Source organism: Plasmodium yoelii (genome assembly GCF_900002385.2).
Source record: "Plasmodium yoelii strain 17X genome assembly, chromosome: 9".
NCBI lineage: Eukaryota > Apicomplexa > Aconoidasida > Haemosporida > Plasmodiidae > Plasmodium > Plasmodium yoelii.
This window is the reverse complement of record NC_036181.2, coordinates 723816-746289: the sequence shown is the minus strand read 5'-3', so window position 1 is coordinate 746289 and position 22474 is coordinate 723816. Positions and strand designations below refer to the sequence as shown.

Genomic DNA, 22474 nt, shown 5'->3' with positions numbered 1-22474 from the left:
AAAATAACAGAAAACCCTTTACGTGTAAGCTTTACATAAATTTATAGATTTATTATATATAAATCATATTGTATATTATTCCCTCCAATTTTGTTCATATAATAAGTTATGTTATTTTTACACAAATAAAAATTGCCCATGTATTGTTAATCTTGGTTATATAATTTTTATGTGAAATTTTTATGTGTTAAATTATATTATATAAATATTGTACTTATATTTTATATCCAAATGTATGCCTTTGCTGTTTATTTATATGAGATATTATTTTTTTCACTGAATTTATTATATAAAAAAATATTTATCACAAATTCCCATTGAATGTGATATATGTACATAGAGACATGAATGAGCATATTTATGATTATGTTTGTGTGAATAATATTGGTACGAAATATATGTTCATACTTTATATATGAAAATTATTATTTTAATATATAATTTTTTTTTTTTTTATAGTAAATTGTCGCAAAAATGGCTGGCTTTAATAAAAATGGTCTCTCAAGAATCGTTGAAACATGCCTAAAGAGAAATCCACTAAAAAATAAAATTCGTGAAATATGTACAAGTAAAGTGAATCATAATAGAGCATCTGGTGATATTATTGGTATCGATCTCGGTACAACAAATAGTTGTGTCGCTATTATGGAAGGAAAACAAGGAAAGGTTATTGAGAATGCAGAAGGTTTTCGAACAACACCATCCGTTGTAGCATTTACTAATGATAACCAAAGATTAGTTGGTATAGTTGCAAAAAGACAAGCAATCACAAACCCTGAAAATACAGTCTATGCAACAAAAAGATTTATAGGTAGAAAATTTGATGAAGATGCCACAAAAAAAGAACAAAAAAATTTACCTTATAAAATAGTTAGAGCACCAAATGGTGATGCATGGATAGAAGCACAAGGAAAAAAATATTCACCTAGTCAAATAGGTGCATGCGTTTTAGAAAAAATGAAAGAAACTGCTGAAAATTATTTAGGAAGAAAAGTACACCAAGCAGTTATTACTGTACCTGCATATTTTAATGATTCACAAAGGCAAGCAACAAAAGATGCTGGTAAAATTGCAGGACTTGATGTTTTAAGAATTATTAATGAACCAACTGCAGCTGCTTTAGCTTTTGGTTTAGAAAAAAGTGATGGTAAAGTTATAGCTGTTTATGATTTAGGAGGAGGTACATTTGATGTTTCAATTTTAGAAATATTAGGAGGTGTTTTTGAGGTAAAAGCTACAAATGGAAATACATCTTTAGGAGGAGAAGATTTCGATCAAAGAATATTAGAATATTTTATTAATGAATTTAAAAAAAAAGAAAATATAGATTTAAAAAATGACAAATTAGCTTTACAAAGATTAAGAGAAGCAGCTGAAACAGCAAAAATTGAATTATCAAGTAAAACACAAACAGAAGTTAATTTACCTTTTATTACTGCCAATCAAACAGGACCAAAACATTTACAAATAAAATTAACAAGAGCTAAATTAGAAGAATTGTGCCATGATTTATTAAAGGGAACTATTGAACCATGTGAAAAATGTATAAAAGATGCCAATATTAAAAAAGATGAAATAAATGAAATTATATTAGTTGGAGGTATGACAAGAATGCCAAAAGTATCAGATACAGTCAAAGAAATTTTCCAAAATAGTCCATCAAAAAGTGTTAATCCCGATGAAGCAGTAGCATTAGGTGCAGCTATACAAGGAGGTGTATTAAAAGGAGAAATAAAAGATTTATTATTATTAGATGTTATACCTTTATCTTTAGGTATTGAAACCTTAGGTGGTGTTTTTACAAAATTAATTAATAGAAATACAACTATCCCAACCAAAAAATCTCAAGTATTTTCAACTGCAGCAGATAATCAAACTCAAGTTAGTATCAAAGTATTTCAAGGAGAAAGAGAAATGGCATGTGACAATAAAATGTTAGGTTCATTTGATTTAGTTGGTATACCACCAGCCCCAAGAGGTGTTCCACAAATTGAAGTCACATTTGATGTAGATGCAAATGCAATTATTAATATTTCAGCTATCGATAAAATGACAAATAAAAAACAACAAATAACTATCCAAAGTAGTGGTGGTTTAAGTAAAGAAGAAATCGAAAAAATGGTTCAAGAAGCTGAATTAAATAGAGAAAAAGATCAACATAAAAAAAATTTAACTGATTCAAAAAATGAAGCAGAAACATTAATTTATAGCTCAGAAAAACAACTTGACGATTTTAAAGATAAAATATCAGATTCTGACAAAGAAGAACTAAAACAAAAAATTTCAGCATTAAGAGAAAAATTAACTTCAGATGATTTAGATTCAATTAAAGATGCAACTAAACAATTACAAGAAAAATCATGGGCAATTTCACAAGAGATGTACAAAAACAATGCTCAACAAGGTTCCCAACAAGAACAAAACACAACAGAAAATAAAGCAGAAGAAAACAAAGATAATGCATAAAAGATCAAGAAAAAAAACAAAACAATATATATAAAGATACATATCTAAAGGTTTGCGATGTCGCAACACTCGAAAATACCACGTTGTGCCGTATTTCCCATATTACCAAAAATAAAATAAGCTGAAGAAAAGCTATTTATATACAAGATTTGTTATAGATTATAAAATTTATGAAGATATACCGTTATTATTGGTAGTTTTGGGAATATATAGGAATATTGTCTAAATGGTGATGAGTGCATATATGTATCCAAATATGTATAACTAGTTTCAATCACTATTATTTTTTTTTTTTTTTTGCATATTTTAAAGTAATATTTATATATTTAATTTTAAAAATATATATAAAGATTTAAAAATATTTATCTATATGTATTTTTTAATCAAACTAATACCAAATTATAAAATTAATAATTAAATTAAAATTATATATATATTAAAAAAATATTTTATAAAAGGAAAATTTTTGCAAATTTTATGGTTTATAGTATAAGACGGTTAAATGTTTATGTTCACATTAACGTTGGAAATTTGTTCGTTTTTTTTGCAAATAATTGTTAAAAAAAATGGACGCATAAAAAAAATATATATATATGTATATATATATATGCAGTCTAGTAGGAAATGTAATAAATTGCGTAATGATATATAAAAAAACAATCGAATCTATATACATAAAAAAAACAATTGTAGTCATTTTTGGATGAAAGTAATGATTAGCTTATATGCCTATTTTTAAGATTTATAATATACGGAGTGCATAATTATGAATATTTTTCTGATCGAAAAAGAAAATACAAAATATGCTTTTTTATGCACATTATTTGATGGGTCTGATATTTATATATATTTTTTTCTTTTTATAATTCTGAATTATGTTCATTCATATTATTGAGATCAACTTTTGGTACATTATTAACCTTAAATGGAACCAAATTGTCTACTGATGATTTTCCTGTCATCATTTGTATAACAAAATTTTTGATTGATTGTTCAGAATAATTTCCTTTTAAAATTGAATAAACATTTTTTGAAAAACTAATAGCAATAACAGTTGGAAATCCAAATGTTAAATTTAATTTTTGAACTATATCTAATTGATCTCCTGCATGTGTCCACATTAGAGTAACAGGAAGATGGTTAACATCTTTTATTACACTAGTTAATATTTGAATATAAGCTTTTAAAGAACTTGGTTCAATATCTTCTTTACTTGGTAATATAGCTAAAAGGCAAACATCATTTTCACAATGTTCATCAAAAACATTTCGAGATGTTAATTGTATTATTTCTTTTTTTTCTTTATAATATTTTAAAAAAAATTGATATAGATCATTAACAGTTCTAGCCTCGTTATAATCTATAGCAGTGTGTGGTTTTTTATTTCCTGATGGAAATAAACGGAAAGAAGGATAATGTTTTATTTCGTAAATTTGTGCTGTTCTTTGTTCAACAGTTGCATCAATTTTTGCTATTTTTGCATTCTTTAAATGCGATGTTTTTTTAGCTAGCTCATCAAACATTGGATGAATAGGTTTACTATGCCCACACCATGGAGCATAGAAAAAAACAAACCATACATTATCATCATTTTTTAAAACATTTTGATCAAAGTTCGAATCATTTAATACAATTACTTTACCACTATTTTTATTTTTTTTATTTTTTTTATTTGAACTATCTTTTTTACCAACATCAATATTTAACTCTTTTAAACGGTAATTTTTAATATTATCATATATAAATGAAACAACATCTTTTATTTTATAATTTCCATCAAATTGTTCAATATGCTTTTCTTTTTTATCATTAGTAAAAAATAGTTGTATATTTGGGTAAGTTTGAATTTTATATTTATTTATTATATCTTCATTTTTTATAGCTATAACTAATATATCATCTTTGACTGTTTTTGCTATATTTATAAAATCGTTAGAGAAACCTCTAGAAACTCGACACCATGTAGCATAAAATTGAACTAAGCATTTTTTTTCAGAATTTATTAATTCATCAAATTCTTTAAGGGACTCTACTGTTTTAATTTCTTTTACATTTGTATATAAGCTACTTGCATATTTTGCAAAAAGGTAAAGTACGGGTAGTATGAAGTGTATTTTTCCATAGAGTTTCATTGTTTTTTCTATAAAAATGTGTGTAGATATATAAAAAGGTTGTGACTATATTATGGATATATATATATATATATATATATATTTATTTATTTATTCATTTATTTATTTTATTTTTGGAGATATGAAACTGGAGAAAATTAACCATGGATATGTATATATTATGTTTTAAATTATTGGCGCTTTTTGTGAATATAAAAGTGAAAAAGGTGTAACTATAAAATTAGGGGGAGTGAAATGAAGAAATAGCAAATATAGGTCCACGTGAGAGTAACAAAAAATAAAAAAAAATAGAATAAATTAAAAAAATAGAATAATTTAAAAAATTAATTTTTTTATGTGTATGAGAACAACGAAATATATATAATTTTATTTTTCTGATATCATCAAGTATAAAAAAAAAAAATATGGCAATTTTTTAAGAATTTTTATATAGCAATTATAATTATATATCATACAATACACAATTAACTACATAATAATATGCATAACTAATGTGCTTTAAAAAAGACTAATGCAATCATAAAAAACTTGCCCATATTTTATAAAATACTAAATACCTAAATTATAAAAATTAGGGTACTATACCTTTTTACCATATCTTTATGAACTTATTGTGTATAAAAAAAAAAAAAAATTACAAAAAATATGAAAAAGTGGAAAAAACATATATTCATTCATTTTTATATTATAACATATATTTTGGCACTTTAGTAAATATGTATATAATCCCGCAAGAAATAATCACAGGAAACCCCAAAAAATATGCTTGTATCTTTAAATCGAAAATAATAAAAGCAAGCAAATAACTACCTTAAGAAAAAATATAAGAAAAAATATAAATAAGAAAAAAAATAAGAGAAAAAATAATTGTTTTAATACCCCATTTTTAAAGGCACAATTTATAAATTTTAAAAATACAATGGTTTAATTAAAAAAAAAAATCATATATACCAATATTCATTTAATATCCTCAATTTTTATGTCTATTCATAATTTCCACATGAAAATATAAAAAGAAGAATGCCAATCAGGTGTTTTATATAGTAGAAAAATAAATAATTATAAATTATATAGCCCGTTTATCATGTGAGAGTGAGTTTATGGCATTCCTCACTTTATATAACTTTTTTTTACTAATTTTTTTTAATATATATATAAAATTACATATTTTTATTATATGATATATAGTGTAAAGGCAGATAATATATATAGCATTTCCTTTTAAAATATAGTAAAAAAATAAAAAAAATTCTTGGTCTAAATTTTTCGATAGACTTCGGGATATACAAAAATGTTAATCACCCTCTACAACATTATAAACACTTATTTATGGTACTTGTATAAAGCCTGCCTATATATATGTAGTGAAAATTAATTTGACGAAATAAACATTTGCGGTTAAGGTAATATTTTTCTCGTTTAAAAAGCGACACAAACAATTCAAGAAAACGTGTTATATAACCAGCATTTATAAACAATTAGGAAATATCACAATATAATTTTTAAATGCTCATAAATAAAAATAAAACTATAAAATTTTCATATTTCCAATAATAACATCATTTTTTCATATATATACAACAAATTATAACTACTATATAAGGCTAAATTTGCTTATTAAAAAAAAACTACATATGATTTTTTGTTCATATCATGGTGGAATATTATATATCTCTTATCAATATTATGTATTATTGTTATAATTTTGTATGTAAAATAATATGTATATTTTTTTTTATGTTTTTTGTTCGTTCTGGTTTTATAATATAATGCTTTTTTAAATGGGATATTTTTAAGCATATTAATAATAATAAAATAAATCAAAATAGTTGAACAAAAAATTATAAAAAATAAAAATAAATTTTGAATGCAAATCAAATATTGGGGAACATACAAATGAACAAACAAATAAATGACCGCAAAATATAAATATATTTATTACATTATATTTTTGTAAATATGCATTACATATAAATTTACAACGGTAAAAAAATATATAGCAAAACAATAATACACTATTCTATATTTTTCCTTGCTATTTAATTTTTATTTATTTATAATTATTACCATTCAATTTTATTCATTTTTTTCAATTTTATTCATTTTCTTCAATTTTATTCTTTTTTTCAATTTTATTCAATTTTTTTCCATGAAAAAATTTATATATCTATAATACATATTATATGATTCAATAACGCATTTTATATATATATTATTTGAAATAATTTGTGGCTTTCCTATTAAAAATATAGATTTTGTGATACTTATTATGAATACAATAAATGGTTACATTTTTTTTCAGCATACTATATTCAACTAGCGCAAGAAGTGTTAAAATACTTTTCAAAATATAATAAACTATTTATAAGCATATAACTTATAGTGAAATGCATAAGTAAATGCATAAATAAATATATGTTATGTTTGCATTTAAAGGCGGTTAATTCAAAGGCATGTCCCTGTGATTGGGCCTGATAGAATATTAGTATCAAAAGAAAGAGCAAAATAAAATAAATTATGAAACTTGAAGTCATTAAAACTTAATTTAAAATATATAACATAAAACACGGTTAAAGTATAAATACAACGGCAAAAAAAAAAAATATATTGATTTTTTATACAGTTTTACTAAATGGAAAAATTCAAAAAATGCCCCAAAAAAAGATTTAGGGGAACCCATAGAACAAAGTTTCTTATTAAGAAACAGACTGGGGTTAGTGGAGAAAATAAGAGTACTGTTTTTCCTAGCAACTATATTACAAGTATAATTGTAAAATATTTAAATGATAACAAAAATAATGTGAATAAACATGATTATGATATATATGAAAAAGAGTCCCAAAATTTGAAAGATAAATTGTTTTTTAATAAAACCGAAATATTGGAAATCGATATAATAAAAAGTTGCTTATATTTTGATAATGATGAGACATTGCAAAAAATTAATTATAAAATACTTTATGATGTTTTAAAAAAATGTATAGATCATGAAAATATATTAATGAAAGTTGAAGAATTAGGATTTTCTGCTGAAAATATAAAAAGTCAAAATGATGAAGACATAAATATATGTTCAAAATATCAAACTAAGAATTTTTTAAATTATATATATCAAAATTTAAAAGTTGTTATTAAAATGAACAAAAATTTTGATATTTTATATAAATTAATGAAAATTATAAAATCAATAATGCACATTATTCCCTATACGTACAAAATAAAATTCTTATTTTATTTTTGTTCTCTTTTTAATATATATCAAAAAGAATATGAAAGAAAAAACAACACATATAATAATGAAGAAAATGATGAAAAATCAAAGGAAGGAAATAAAAATGAATCTACAATTTTTACAAATATAGATCATGAAAAATTTTTGAATATACTTTTTGAATTAATAACGGGATTAATAAATTTAAAAACTAATTATAATACTTATGATGATAATTATTTAATATTTAACTATTTTGTTTTACGTTGGATATTAGTATTTTTTAAAAATAAATATACTTTTTTTTCAAAAAAAAAAATTCATTCTTTAATAAAAGCAAAGTATATGATACTTTTATTTAGTATATTAAAAAACTTACATGAAAATTGCAATTTTAATGTAGATTCAGTTTTATCAAATACACATAATGATACAAAAAATTTATTAAATAATAATGGAGCCACTATAAATAGAGAAAATACTTATCCTATTGATCAACAACATCTTTACGATGCTAGTGGTAATTATATGGAAAATTTTATAGAAAATTCAAACATAAATAAAGGCGAATTTTTAGATCAAATGGGAGAAAGAGAAGATGAAAATTTTAATTATGAATCAACTATAAATTTAAATGAGCCTAGTATTTTAGATTTGTTATGCAATGGAAAAGAGAATAAAAACGGTATAATTAACGGAAGTTCTATACATGAAAAAATAAAAAATATCAAAAATGAAATAAATAATATTATTAAAACATATTATGATAAAGTTGATTTAAATATTGAAAAAAATATGAAAGAAATAAAGGATAATATAAATGTGTTAACACATGATATATTTATTACATTTTATAATTTATTTAGCAAAATAAACGACATTCATAAACATATAGTTTTGTTATATTTTTCTCAAGATTTTATAAAAATTTCAGAATATGAATATTCCTATTATATTATTTTTAACAGTTTTCAATTACTAAATAAATTATTAACTATTGAAAATTTTGTGATACATCCATTAATTTTTTTATCACTTGAACAAGTTATGGTATATTATGAAAATGTTATAATTTATTTGTATAAAAAAAAAAATGATATGAATGAAGAATTTTATAAATTTTGTGAAAATTTTAATACAAAACACAAAAATATATATGAAAATATTTTTACAAGATTGTGGAGTTTGTATATGTTAATAATATCAGATGAGTATACAAAAAAAGATGATAATGCTAAATTAAATGAAAAAAGTAGTACTTTCATTAATTTGAATGGAAATAATGATGATAATATAGGTATCAATAGTAACCAAAAAGAAATGCATATAACGAATTATCTAAATAATTATACTTCAATATTAAAAATTAATGATTTACATTTTTCAAACGAATATAAAGATTTGATTTTAAGTAACACAAATAAAGGTTATATAAATTGTTTAGTAAGTTGTTTATCAACATCATATCGTGTTATTGGGTTGTGTTTTTATTTAGAAGAAAATTATTTTTTTACATATAATGAGCTAATATATAGAGATATATTTATTTTAAATAGAATGTTAAAAGACTCAAATAAATTGTATTATGGAGGTAATTTTAAATTTTTGATGAATTTTTTTTATCCTTTATTAATGTGTTATATTAATTTGTATGAAAAAGAATCAGATCATAGTATAAAGAAAGAGTTATTTTTGAGTTATATTAAAAATATATTAATACATTTTTCTAGGACATTAAATGATTGTATAAATTTATATTATTTTATATCTACTCAAATTGAAGATATATATATATTAGCTACAAAATTTATAAATTGCAATGATCATACATTATTATTATTGTTTATAAATTTTTTAACAAATTTTTATACTTCTACTATAAAATCTAATCAAAAACAAAAAAATATAGGACAAAATATTTTGTTAAATATGAAAAATGTAAACAAACATATTACTAATGTGAAGTATAAATATACAAATATAAATCTTCAAAAAAATAATTATTTTTTAAATCATATATCAGATAATTTATTAAAAATTTTCATACCAAGATTTATAATATTTTTAACATCAACTTATCAGCAAAAATTCACACCATCAAATAATTTAGTTGCTCAAGAAAATACTCAAAATATATTAGAATCATTTTCAAGTCTTATATATTTATGTTTATATTTTTCTTCAAATTTTAATTTTAATGATATATTAGTAGTATTAGAACAAATATTACAAAATAATATCGAAAAAGATATTTTTTCTTTAATAAGTATATTAAATGTTATAAAAATAGTTATTCCATTTTTTACATTTGACCAATTGAAAATATGTTCTATTTATTACAAAAAAGCTATGTGTGCAATTAATGATATATTGAATAATATGTTATCTGGTTTTACCGTATTAGAAAATGATAGACAAAATTTGGGTTCAGTACAAGAAATTTCTCAAACGAATAACAACGCCTATAATTTTGACAGTACATTTTGTTCACAAATCAATCAAAATGAATTTCATAATAATGCTTCTTTAAATGGGTATAATGGAGAAAATGGTCAAATTATATTAACACAAGAAAAAATCGGAAAAAATGATAAAATAAATAAAGAAGGAATAATAAAAAAATCAAAGGGTAATAAAGTAAAAAATGGAATTAAGAAAGAAGAAAGAAAAACAAAAATGAAACGTGATAAAAAGATAAAAAATTTAAGAAAAAAAAAAATTACTAAAGATGTGAAAAACGAAATTGAGAAATTCAAATTCGCTAAATTTTTAATATTTGAAGGAGTTTCGGAATTATTTCGATATTTTGGAAATATAATTTTAAATAAAAGAAGAGAGCAAGAAGAGTTAATGCAAAATAGAGACCAAAATAACAATCAAGGAAATTGGAACAATGGTAATAATATTAATGAAAATAATACAGGATGTATGATAAATAACAATGAAATGAATATATTTAATAGCATCTTTGTTGGAAAAATAATGCATGAAGAGAATTTACCAGAAATGATGAAAAAAGAAAATATATTAATATTTTTTGATAATATTTCTAATTATAATACTAATAAATATATTAAAAAAATATATACATATATAAGCAATTTAACTATGTATTTAAAAGAATGTAAAGAAATTGATAGTAATTATAGTTATGATATATTTTTTGCAATTTTACCAATTATAATGAAATGGTTATTTTTTATAAACAAAACATTTACTAGCAAAACAAGTAGAAAAGCTTTATTTGAAAATATAATACATATAGGAAAAGCAAATATAAAAAGCTTATTTTTACATATAACACCGGGATTATTAGTAGAAGATGTTAATTGTAAAAAAATCGCAATACATATATTATATTTGTTAATAAAATATTGTAAAATTGAATATGAAGATCAAAAACAATTATTTAACCTTTGCTTAACATGTGCATATGATAGCGATAAAAATTTGTTGAAGGCATTCCTAAAATTTTTATTATCCAGTATTTTTATATTTAGTAAAGATATTATATTGTCTAATATAAAAAATTTAACAAATTTGTTAAATCTTGCTTCGAACAAAAAAGCATATATATATATAGTTCAAAAGTTTTTTTCAAAATTGAATAGTATGTTAGAAAAAGAAATAAAAAATAATAAATTTGAAAAAATTAATTCACCAAATATTGGCTTAGAAAATATAGAAATAAATTCCACGCTAAATGAAAATGGAATAGATAATTCAAATGATGAACCACCACTAATGTCATATTTAACAAAAAAAAGTAAACAGATTTTTAGAAAATTTATTAAGATAGAAAAAATGAATAGTATTATAAGTAATGCTTTCGGAAACAAAAATGAATTAAATCATAATCGTATGAACGATAAACAGAAAAATGGAAAATCTGGTCATAAAAATAGCCAAAATTCTTCTGAAAATAATTTGAGTTCTAACATAATGTCAACGAAATATGATGATGATTCAGATTCTGTAGATTCATATCAAAGCAATGATTATGATTCAGACATCAACAATTACGATGATGTTGAATCAGCTGGAAATTTAAAAAATAGCGATATTAATAAAAGTAAAAAAGAAAAAATAAATAAATCGCATAAAATTAGCAAAAATAACAAAAATAACAAAAATGTCGCAAATACCTTTTTTGAAAATGTAAGCAAACATATTGGGGAAAAAGAAAAGACATTCATACAAACAACTTTAACCCAAATTATGACAAAGCCAAATAAACCCCATAAAAATGTTAAGGGGAAAATACAAAAAATTAAATCGAATCCTCTAATTAATGACATATTAACTAATTTAGGAGATTTTATTATGAAAAACAAAACTAATTTAAATGTATCATTAAAAAATAAAAAAGAAATAAAGAATTTATTCGGTGATAAATATTTTATTAAACAAAATGCAAATAATCAAAATAAAAATTCGAAAAATTATTATTCTAGTTGTTCAGAAGATGATGAAGGAGAAATTGAAATACGAAATGATGGAAAAATAGTAATACATAATTTAGATTCACATTCAAAAAATTCAAAAAATAAAAAGAGAAAAGATGATATACTTTTGAAAAAATATAACATCATTAATGAAAAACAAAATATGAATTCGAAATCCAAGATTATGAACAAATCAATAAATAAAAGAAATAAAAATCAATTTATTACAGCTGATAAAAATGCATATAAATCTAAAAAAGGGCAAGGAGATATTATTAAAAAAAATAAGCCTTTACCATATTCTTATGTTGCTCTAAAACCAATTATGGCAAAAGAAAAGTTTAGAAGCAAAACCCTCCATGCTTTTAAATCTATTAAAAATTTGTCAAAGAGAAGTGGAAAAAAAAGAAAACTCATTTGAAACTGAATTAATGGAAACACCCAATACATATGCCTACTCATATATACATATATTTTATTTTAATTAATATTTTGGGGTATAGAAATATTATATTTCCTCCCTTTTTTATTATCATTTGTCTGTGAAGTAACTTTTAAAAAATAAGCTTTACGGATGCACATACCAATATGCTTTTCATGTTTTATATATTTTTTTTAATAATTTGTTCCACATATTATATATATTATATATATTATATATTTTGTTTATTTTGTTTATTTTTCACAAAACCAAACATATATTTGCTTTTTCATATGGAGATATTTTTCTCTTTAAAAAAAAAAACCCAATAAAATAATTATAAATAATTTTAATTTTTGATATTTATCGGTATGATTGTATTTTGTTCGAATTTGTTTCATTATTATTATTTTTTTTGAGTATTTTTCTAAAATTTTGGAATAACAAAAATAAAATTATAGGGCGCTAAAGCATGTACACTGGAAAATAGCAACGTTTTTCTTCACCCATACACACCAAAAAATATATATAATATTTTAGCTACAATAACTAGTTTCTTAGTATCATATATACACACGTATATATTATATTTCATCTTAATTATCATATATTATGCTATTTTAAACTATATTATATTATATATTTTTCTTCTCTCCATTTACTATTAAAATTTGTTACCCGACTAAATCATGAACAATCGTCATTGTGAAGAATGCTAAGTGTATCCTTACTATAAATAATTTTAAATAAATCGAATATTATTTTTCCAAAACGAACATTAATTTTCCAAAACGAACATTAATTTTCCCAAACGAACATTAATTTTCCCAAACGAACATTAATTTTCCCAAACGAATATTAATTTTCCAAAACGAATAGCAATTTCCCAAACGAATATTAAATTTCCTAAAAAATTATTAACATTTTCCAAATATTTTTGTTGTCTTGATATGTTACATTTATTTAGTAAATGTTGCAATATTTTTTTTGTTGCATAATATATATTTTTTACTTTTACCCGTTATTTTTTAAATAAATGTGTATTTGTTAAACATATTAATTTTTATGATGAAAAGTTAATAATATAAAATATGTTTATATTTATAAAATCAAAAGTATAATGGAAATTAACTGAAACATATTTATACATAACACAAATACAAAATTGTGAATATATACACATGTATATATGTATATTTATTTGCTATGTAAAAACTATTACAAAATATACATATATGTACATTTATCAATTTGTTATTAAACATATAACTTATAAAAGCAATCAAAAATTTTAAGTTAAATTAAAAATATTATAAATATATATATTTATTTGTACACGATTTCTCTGTGTATTAATATTAATGGCGATGAAAATGTGAGTGTGTATTTACTAAAATTGTAATTTTCACCATAAAAATACATATATGTGTAATATTTCATTATAAATAACAGCTAGTACATATATATATATATAAAATGCTGTCCAATTTCAAAAATAATTTTTATAAATATATAATAAACAGGCCATAAATCATGTAACAAAAATATTTTAACTTTGTTTTTTAGTAAAGGAGTAATTCTCCTGAAAAAAAATGAGTGCATAGACATAAGACAATATATGAATATATTTTAGCTTGTTAATTTCATTCCATTTTCAATGGTTATACATATTTATATATATACATAATAAACTTTAAAAATGTGGAAAAGTACATTTTCTGAACCACCAGAAAAATACACACAAGATAAGGAGAGGCATAAATCTACATTTTTCTCTCTTTTTAACAAAAAAAAAAAGTCAAACAAATCAGGTTATAGCCCCTCTGAAAATAGTATCCATTTTTCTAAAAGTCATGAAAAATCAAAAGATAAAAAAAAGAAAAATGGACATTCAAATGAAGAAGTAAGTGATAGCGAAATGATAAAAAATAAAGTTGAACATATGAAGATGTCTAATAGTAATTATCTAAAAAATTATGATTCTAAAAACAAAAAAAGAGAAAGTTTTTTTCAAAAAATTAATATATTACGAAAATTAAGAAATTATAAAATAAAAAAATCTGCTACTACATTTTATATGGATCATGAAGAAAGTTCGTCCTTAGGACTTGACGATGAGAATATGGGAAAAAATGAATATGTAAAAAAAAAAAAAAAATATAGCATAAAAAGTGAATTTATTAATTTAAAAAATAAAGCGCAATCATTGAAAAATAGTATTTATTTTAGTAGCAGCAAAAACAGTATTGAAAGTAATTACTACAATCGAAGTAACAAAGAATATATGGGAAAAAGGGGATATAACATTTTTAATTTGAATAAAGAAAACTCTAAACAATTTAATAATCCATATTCATCATCAGAGAAAGCAAATTCTTTAATAACAAATGTTAATATTAAAAATAAAAAAGATAAATATGGAGAACAAGATTTTTCGAATGTATCTAACATAAGTTGTCTATCTGAAAAAAAAAACAATAACAACAATAATAATATTAGTCATAGTAGTAGTAATAATAGTAATTCAGAAAGACATAAAAATAAACATTTTTTTGAACAAAAATTTGATGTAGATATATGGAAAGAGAATAATAATTTAATGAACGATAAAAATCATGTAACACATTTTGGTGAACATTCTTTTAATATTAAAAGAGAGAATGAAACTATACTTGAAAATTATTATAAAGATAAAGAAAAAGAAAGTTATACGAACAACAATAACTTACAATCAAATCACAAAGAAAGCACGATTAGACAATGTTCTCAAAATGGGAACTTTAACATGGTAGTTCCTAAGAATGGTTATAATAGCATGTATAATAAAGAAAAAAATGATAACAATAATAATATTAGAAGTATAAATATGATTAGTGAATATGTGAAGAATGAAAAGACTGAACAAATTATAGGCATAGACAGAGAAAAAAAAATATGTAACATCATTAAAAAAAATGAAATAGAAAAGAAAGGAAAAGATATTAAACCAGAAGCAAATTATACAAATAATTTATCCAAAGTAAACAATATATATATCTCCGAATTTACTCAAAATAGGACTGATAATACTATAAATAATGATGATATACAAAAAGAAATGGTATTAAAATTAATGTATAACAACAAAGGAATATATTTTAATAAAGATAAATATATAGATAACTCTAATAGTAGAGAAAATAATATATATAAAAGTTATACAGTAAATAATGAAAATATAAAATATATCCCCCGCAATAAATCTAGTATAAATTTCAAAAATAATAATAATAAAAATAATGTATTTTCTAAAGAATATAAACATGATATTATTAATGATGATAATCAAAATAATATAATTAATAAGTATATAATTAGTCCATTATATAATTTATTTGCCCAAACAAAAAATGAAGCAGAAAAAAAATTAACTACATCATATAATAAAATAAGTAGCTTGCCATATCATCAAATATTTCAAAAATATACTAGTGAGTTACAAAAAACATACAAAACAATGTATGACATATATGAATTTCCCAAAATGTGCAGTATGGAATATTCGAAAAAATCTTTTAGCAATATGAGAAACGGTGCTAATAACAACAATCATAACAATGGAAATAAAAATGAGAATAAAAATGAGAATAAAAATGAGAATAAAAATGAAAATAAAAATGAAAATAAAAATGAAAATGAAAATGCTAATGATTATATGGACTGGAATAATCGATTCTATAGAAATACATATGCCCATGCAAAACACAATGCTTATAAGAACATTGGCATGATTAATGAGAGTAATGCAATTGGTTTGAATGAACATTTCAAAAAAAATGAAATAAAAATTCATAAAATATACAACAACGAAGAATATAAACCAAACTTACTTAGTAGAAAAACTATAGAACCCGTGTTTAAGATATGTCCCATAAATGGGTCAAATAAACTGAACACTAATCATCTAAGGAATCATAGTGAAATCATTAATAATCATTCTGTTTGTAGCTATAATAATACAAATCAAATTTTACAAAAAAAATTGTTTAATATTAATGAGCCACATCGAAGTATGGGTATGATAAATAATAAGAGAGAAGACCTTAAATATGAACAAAAAAAAAATATAAATTTTATAAGAAAGGGTAATAATTTTTATGAAAATAGTTTAAGAGATAATAACAATTATAATTCAATAAATTCCAATATTGTTACTAATATGTATCTATCAAATAATTCAAAAAAATATAATAGTGTTAGTAATAGTTGTCATTTATTTAATAATAAAAACGAAATGTCTAATAATTCTAGTAAATATTATGCATGTAAAAATGGTCCTTATAATGTGTTAAACAAATCAAATACATTACATCCTTATTATTTTTGTAATAACAAAATAAATACTAATGGTTATAAAAATATGAATATTCATAATAATGAAAATTGTTATAATAATGATATATGGAAAATAAAATGCAAAGATAATAATAAACAAAAATATGTTCCTTTAAATATGAATAAAATGAATATATCTAAGTCTATAGGATATTATCCTATTCTTCAAAAATCCAAGACAAATATAAATAGTTCTATAAATAATACTAATATAAAAAATAATTTGAGTGCAAGCTTAAATGAATATAATAAACATGCAATATATCTTAATGATAATATATATTATGATAATATTACTATGCATAATAGATATACAAGTTGTTTTGAACCCATAAATAATGAGGAAATTTTTAGAAAAAATCATTTACAAAAAAAAAGTCAATCGTTAAATCATAAATTATTAGACTGTTGTGAATTTAAATATCCAAGATTTAAAAATGATAAAAATTGTGAAAATAATTTTTTTATTAATAGAAAAAATGATGATTTTAAAAATGTTTTAGGTATGTCAAATTTATCAAAAACAAATAATGCAATAAATAAAAATATTATATTTCCTACTGAAAATATGGATATAAGAAAAATAAATTATAATAATTTACAATGTGAACCAATTCATCATAACCCTAGGAATTTTAATTTGTGTAATAGTTATGATCATCATTTTGCTAGTTCACATAACAACTATCTAAGTGATGGGTATATAAAAAACATACGAAATATATACAATAATAGTATGTCTAATGGCAATAAAAATGGTTCAAATTATTTTAATGGCAATTTATTTGTTAGTGAAAAGAACAGATTAACCAATAGCTATACAAATAACATGCTTATAAATGATTGTAATAATTTGCAAAACAAAACCTATAGATATATAAGGGCAAAAAGTTTAAATACATTAAGAGATTCAATTTTACATTCTAAAAGTTTAAAGGTTTATGAAGATTGTTGCATAAAAAACAAAAATGAAAATATAGTTAATCATGATTATAATATGAGAGATATTTACAAAAAATATTCTTATATAGGAAATGAAAATACATATGAAATATTTTGCACTGAAAAAGGTGAAATTCGTGAAAACGATTTAAATGATGATAATATAAATCCAGTATTAATAAAAAGTCATGCTGATGAAACAAATAAAAAGACAAATAATATTTTATTAAATGATATAAATAATCAAATAACACATAAAAAAAATGATAATAATGAAAATATATATTTATTAGAGAAAGAAAAAAAAATCGAACAAATATTGGCTAACCTTTCTAATAATGAAAATGATAGTGATAATTGTACTTCAATTACTATTCAACATTATACTGTAAATAATGCTGAAAATAATAAAGTTGGTGATAATGTTTTAAGTTCTTATAATACTTGTGAACAAGAAGAATCATTATGGATGCCAAATCAATATAAAATAGAAAAACCAATACTTAAAGAATCGCTAGAAACTTATATACACAAAGAAGAATGTCAAAATGGATTCATTAAATGCCGAAACAATTTTATAGACAATGGAATCAATAAATGTGATGAAGATATGCTTTCGGGGGTAATTGAAAAAAAGGAAAACACAAATTGCAAGATTAATGATGACGGAAAAAAAAATATCAATGACAAAGTGGGGCAAAATGACAAAGAGATGATAGATATTTGTATAAATAGTTCGTCAGAAAACTGTTATATAAATAATAACAGTAGCAGTAATAACAAATGTAGCATTGAAAAAGAATCGAAGAATTTGAAAGATGTTGTACATGATGATTTCGAGCATACTACAATGACGACTTTTACTATTATTAACCCTAATACTATCACTTCTAGCACTTTCGAAAATAATACATCTACTTGTGAAATGATCAGCAATTATAACCCGCATAAGGAATGTCGTAATATTGAAATTAATAATGATGCAAAAAAAGAGAAAGAAAAATATGATAATAAAAAAAAAATTACAAAATCTACTAACAATAGTAGTAAAATTGGGAAAAATAATAAATTATGTAAATCAAAAAAGGCAAGTATAGCAAAAAAACATTGGAAAAATAAGGAAATTGGAGAATTAAGCGAAAATGAAATACACAAATTACCAAGTTATTTAGTTGCAAATATGTGTAATACTGTCTTTAGCGAAATAGATGAAAATACCTATGAATACAATTTTATCAAGAATAAAAATGTAATAAACAAACAAAAAATGTTTATTAATTTTAATGGCAATTATTTAGGAGATACAATTAATTTCGAAAACGATAGTATAATAAATTCTAGCGACTCAACACCAATTTTAAAAAAAAATCGAAAAAATGAAAAAAATAAAAGACATGGTAATAAGGAAGCAAATATCCGAAAGAGGGATACTAATATATCTACTACGAGAAGTATTAATATATCCAAAGGAAGTTTTTCAAATAAAAATATTAAAAAGGAGTTGTCTGGTTTGTGCAAAAGTAAAATAAATTCGAAGAAACTTGTTAAGAGAGCAACAAAAAAAGGTACTGTGTTGAATAAAAATGTGATGCTTACAAATAGAAAAGATGATAAGAATAGAGGGGATGGAGGTGAGGAAAAAAAATTAAAAAAAAAAAAAATAATACAAGTCACAGATGGGAAAGTAAATAACAAGGAAGAAGCTACAAAAAAAAAAAAAATTAATATAAAAAAAAAAAAATGCACACAGTTAATAAATAAAAGTGAAGATCCATATTTAATTGGAAAGAACAATCATTTGATAACGTACAACATGTATGAAAATGAAATAAATATATATTCCGATATAGAATTAGATGATTGTAATACTAATAATGGAATGGAAATAAATGGTGGTAGTGTAAGTGATACAATATATGAGAAAGATATTAGAAACGAAGAAAAAATAAATATGTCAATAAATTCAGAAGATGAACATTTTATAAATAAACTCAAACTATGTAGCGTACCAGAAGTTGATAATTTTTATAAAATGTTTAAAACAATAAATAATATGTTAAGGAATATAAATAATAGTAATTTTTTAAACAATATAGATTTAGATGATTTAATTAATATTGAAAAAGATTTTATTAATAATAATATATATATTAATAAATATTTAATAACAACAGATATTGAAAATGACCTATTGAAAGAGGAAAAAAATGAAAACGACAACATAATATATGATAACAATTTTAGTATAATATATTTAGACAACGATATGATATATTTAAAAAAAAGAAAATTAAAAAATATACTTGATATATTATTACAAAATAAGTATTCGTTTTATGAAATTAAAATAACAATTCTTTTATTAAAATTATTTATTTCTGTTGAAAATAGTAATATACATACAAGTATATACCCTCTTACATTAATAAATTCCTTAATACACAAATTAAATTTAAAAATTTATGATAAAAATGAATCAATTGAAGATATTAAAAATCATATATTTAATAAAATTGAAAATTTCAATATATATAAAAATAATTTAGAACAATCACCATTTAATTATTTATTTATATGTGATGGAGAAAATTATTTATGTATAAATGATAACTCATTATGTGGAGAAACATACCAAACAAAAGTTAATATAAACAACGAATTAGGATATTATCATTATATTAATTTGAACAGATTAACATATTATGTGCAAGGAAAAAATTAAAAAATATATTAATGAGTAACGACTAGTTATATATATGAGCATATATATAATATTGTATAACCAAAGAATGGATGTGAGCATATATATTAAGCACCAAAAAAAAAAAAAAATATATATATATATATATATATATATATACATACATAATAAAGCGTTGAAACAGTATAAACGTTGTGAAATTAAAAATAAAATTAATTAATAAATAGGTTTAAGTAACGAAGATGGATAAAGAATTATGTCCATGAAAAATAAGAAAAACAATGTGTATAATAACGGAATATATATAATTTCTAATGTTTTTTGAAAATGTCTTTTTTTTTATTCGCCATAGTATTACGTTTTCCTGCTTCTAAACACACCCTTTTTCATTCCCCATGAGTTGTGTTCTCCCTTTTTAACTCTCTGCATACCATATGTTTTATTTAAATTATATTTTAACATTAAGCCAAACTTTGTATCTAAATAGTTATTCTGTAAAAAAAAAAAAAAAAAAAATATATACCATATTATATAAATCATCAATACAATATAAAGGGATATACAATAAATATATGTATAACCTTGTCTAGTTTTCCCTCAATTTTGTTAAACCCGTCCTTGATTTGATCTATGCTAGCTTCCTGTACCGAAAATTAACCACATTAATATTATTGCTTGAATATATAGCTAAATATTTTAATATTGAATTTTTATGGATTTTTTTTTCATGGATTTTTTTTTCATTACCAGTATTTTAAAATCTTGATAATTTAAAAACATTAATGGTCGTTTGGCAAAATCACAAACACATAAAACAGTTTCTGATGGTATTTTTTCATTATTCGAATTTATCTAATTAGGGGAAAAAATAAAAATAATTATGAAAAATTGGGATTAATGAATAATACAAATGAATATTAAGTGAAAGAATTATTACCAATGGTTTTACAGTATTCGAAATTTCATTATCAAAACGAGTATCCCTTTTATAGGCATTAAAAATAAAAAATTGTTTTCCGTATGGTTCTATCTGTTATTAATAAAGCAATAAAAAAAAATATATATATTTACAATTTAATTTATTTGGTAAATATTGTAGTTGGAATCACACAACATATTACTTAAAATCGAATAAAAAAAAGTAAATATATCAATTATATTTGTATTATACCGGATGTATAGTTGAACAATCTTGAGGTGGCCAATTGAATCTCCTGAGTCGATTATAAACTAATTCTACAAAAATAAATAAGCACAAATATGTGTATGTGCAAAGTTTATATTATAACCATTTTTTATAGGGATAGAAATATTTATTATATGTTTCATTTTTTGTCATGTTCTTTACACTTTAACATAATTTTTTATTATTATATAATTTTTTTGATTACTTTTGTGAGCATTCAAGCGAAATGCATTGTGTCGAACTCCCGCTGCACTTTTAATAGATGACATTTTTTATATATATTTTAAGTTAATTTCATATGTACATATATAATTTTTAGTGTTAATCATATAACTAAAAGAAATGTATTACATTTTTATTATATCATGGAAAAATACAAAACAAATGTGTATTTTATATAGTTAAAATAAGCACATAGTATATAAAGCATAACAACATTAAACAAATTAATGTTGATGCTGTTTTTCTTATAATAAAAAGTTTTATTAAAATATATATAAATTAATAAAAAAAAACGAAAATGAATTCGCTAACTTTTTTCAACATTAAAATGTACTCCATATATAGTATGTGGTAATTGGAAGCATAAGGTTTGT

General features: G+C 21.5%; 5 protein-coding genes across 5 annotated transcripts; 3 read left to right on the top strand and 2 right to left on the bottom strand.

Moving 5' to 3' along the window:
• Positions 1–474: 474 nt before the first annotated feature.
• Positions 475–2466, top strand: PY17X_0915900 (heat shock protein hsp70; the record flags this gene model as incomplete). The annotated part of the gene is made up of 1 exon (XM_722654.1): positions 475–2466. One exon carries the CDS (start codon positions 475–477, stop codon positions 2464–2466), a length of 1992 nt encoding a protein of 663 aa, XP_727747.1.
• An 860-nt stretch (positions 2467–3326) lies between these two features.
• On the bottom strand, positions 3327–4598 carry PY17X_0915800 (thioredoxin; the record flags this gene model as incomplete). Its single annotated transcript, XM_722653.2, has 1 exon — positions 3327–4598. The coding sequence occupies one exon, from the start codon at positions 4596–4598 to the stop codon at positions 3327–3329; it is 1272 nt and encodes a 423-aa protein (XP_727746.2).
• A 2632-nt stretch (positions 4599–7230) lies between these two features.
• Positions 7231–12675, top strand: PY17X_0915700 (conserved Plasmodium protein, unknown function; the record flags this gene model as incomplete). The annotated part of the gene is made up of 1 exon (XM_724666.2): positions 7231–12675. The coding sequence occupies one exon, from the start codon at positions 7231–7233 to the stop codon at positions 12673–12675; it is 5445 nt and encodes a 1814-aa protein (XP_729759.2).
• Positions 12676–14374: 1699 nt separating this feature from the next.
• On the top strand, positions 14375–20713 carry PY17X_0915600 (conserved Plasmodium protein, unknown function; the record flags this gene model as incomplete). Its single annotated transcript, XM_724667.2, has 1 exon — positions 14375–20713. One exon carries the CDS (start codon positions 14375–14377, stop codon positions 20711–20713), a length of 6339 nt encoding a protein of 2112 aa, XP_729760.2.
• A 333-nt stretch (positions 20714–21046) lies between these two features.
• On the bottom strand, positions 21047–22147 carry PY17X_0915500 (conserved protein, unknown function; the record flags this gene model as incomplete). The annotated part of the gene is made up of 6 exons (XM_022955959.1): positions 21047–21184; positions 21274–21333; positions 21440–21544; positions 21630–21722; positions 21864–21928; positions 22084–22147. The coding sequence occupies 6 exons, from the start codon at positions 22145–22147 to the stop codon at positions 21047–21049; spliced, it is 525 nt and encodes a 174-aa protein (XP_022812166.1).
• Between the last annotated feature and the right edge of the window lie 327 nt (positions 22148–22474).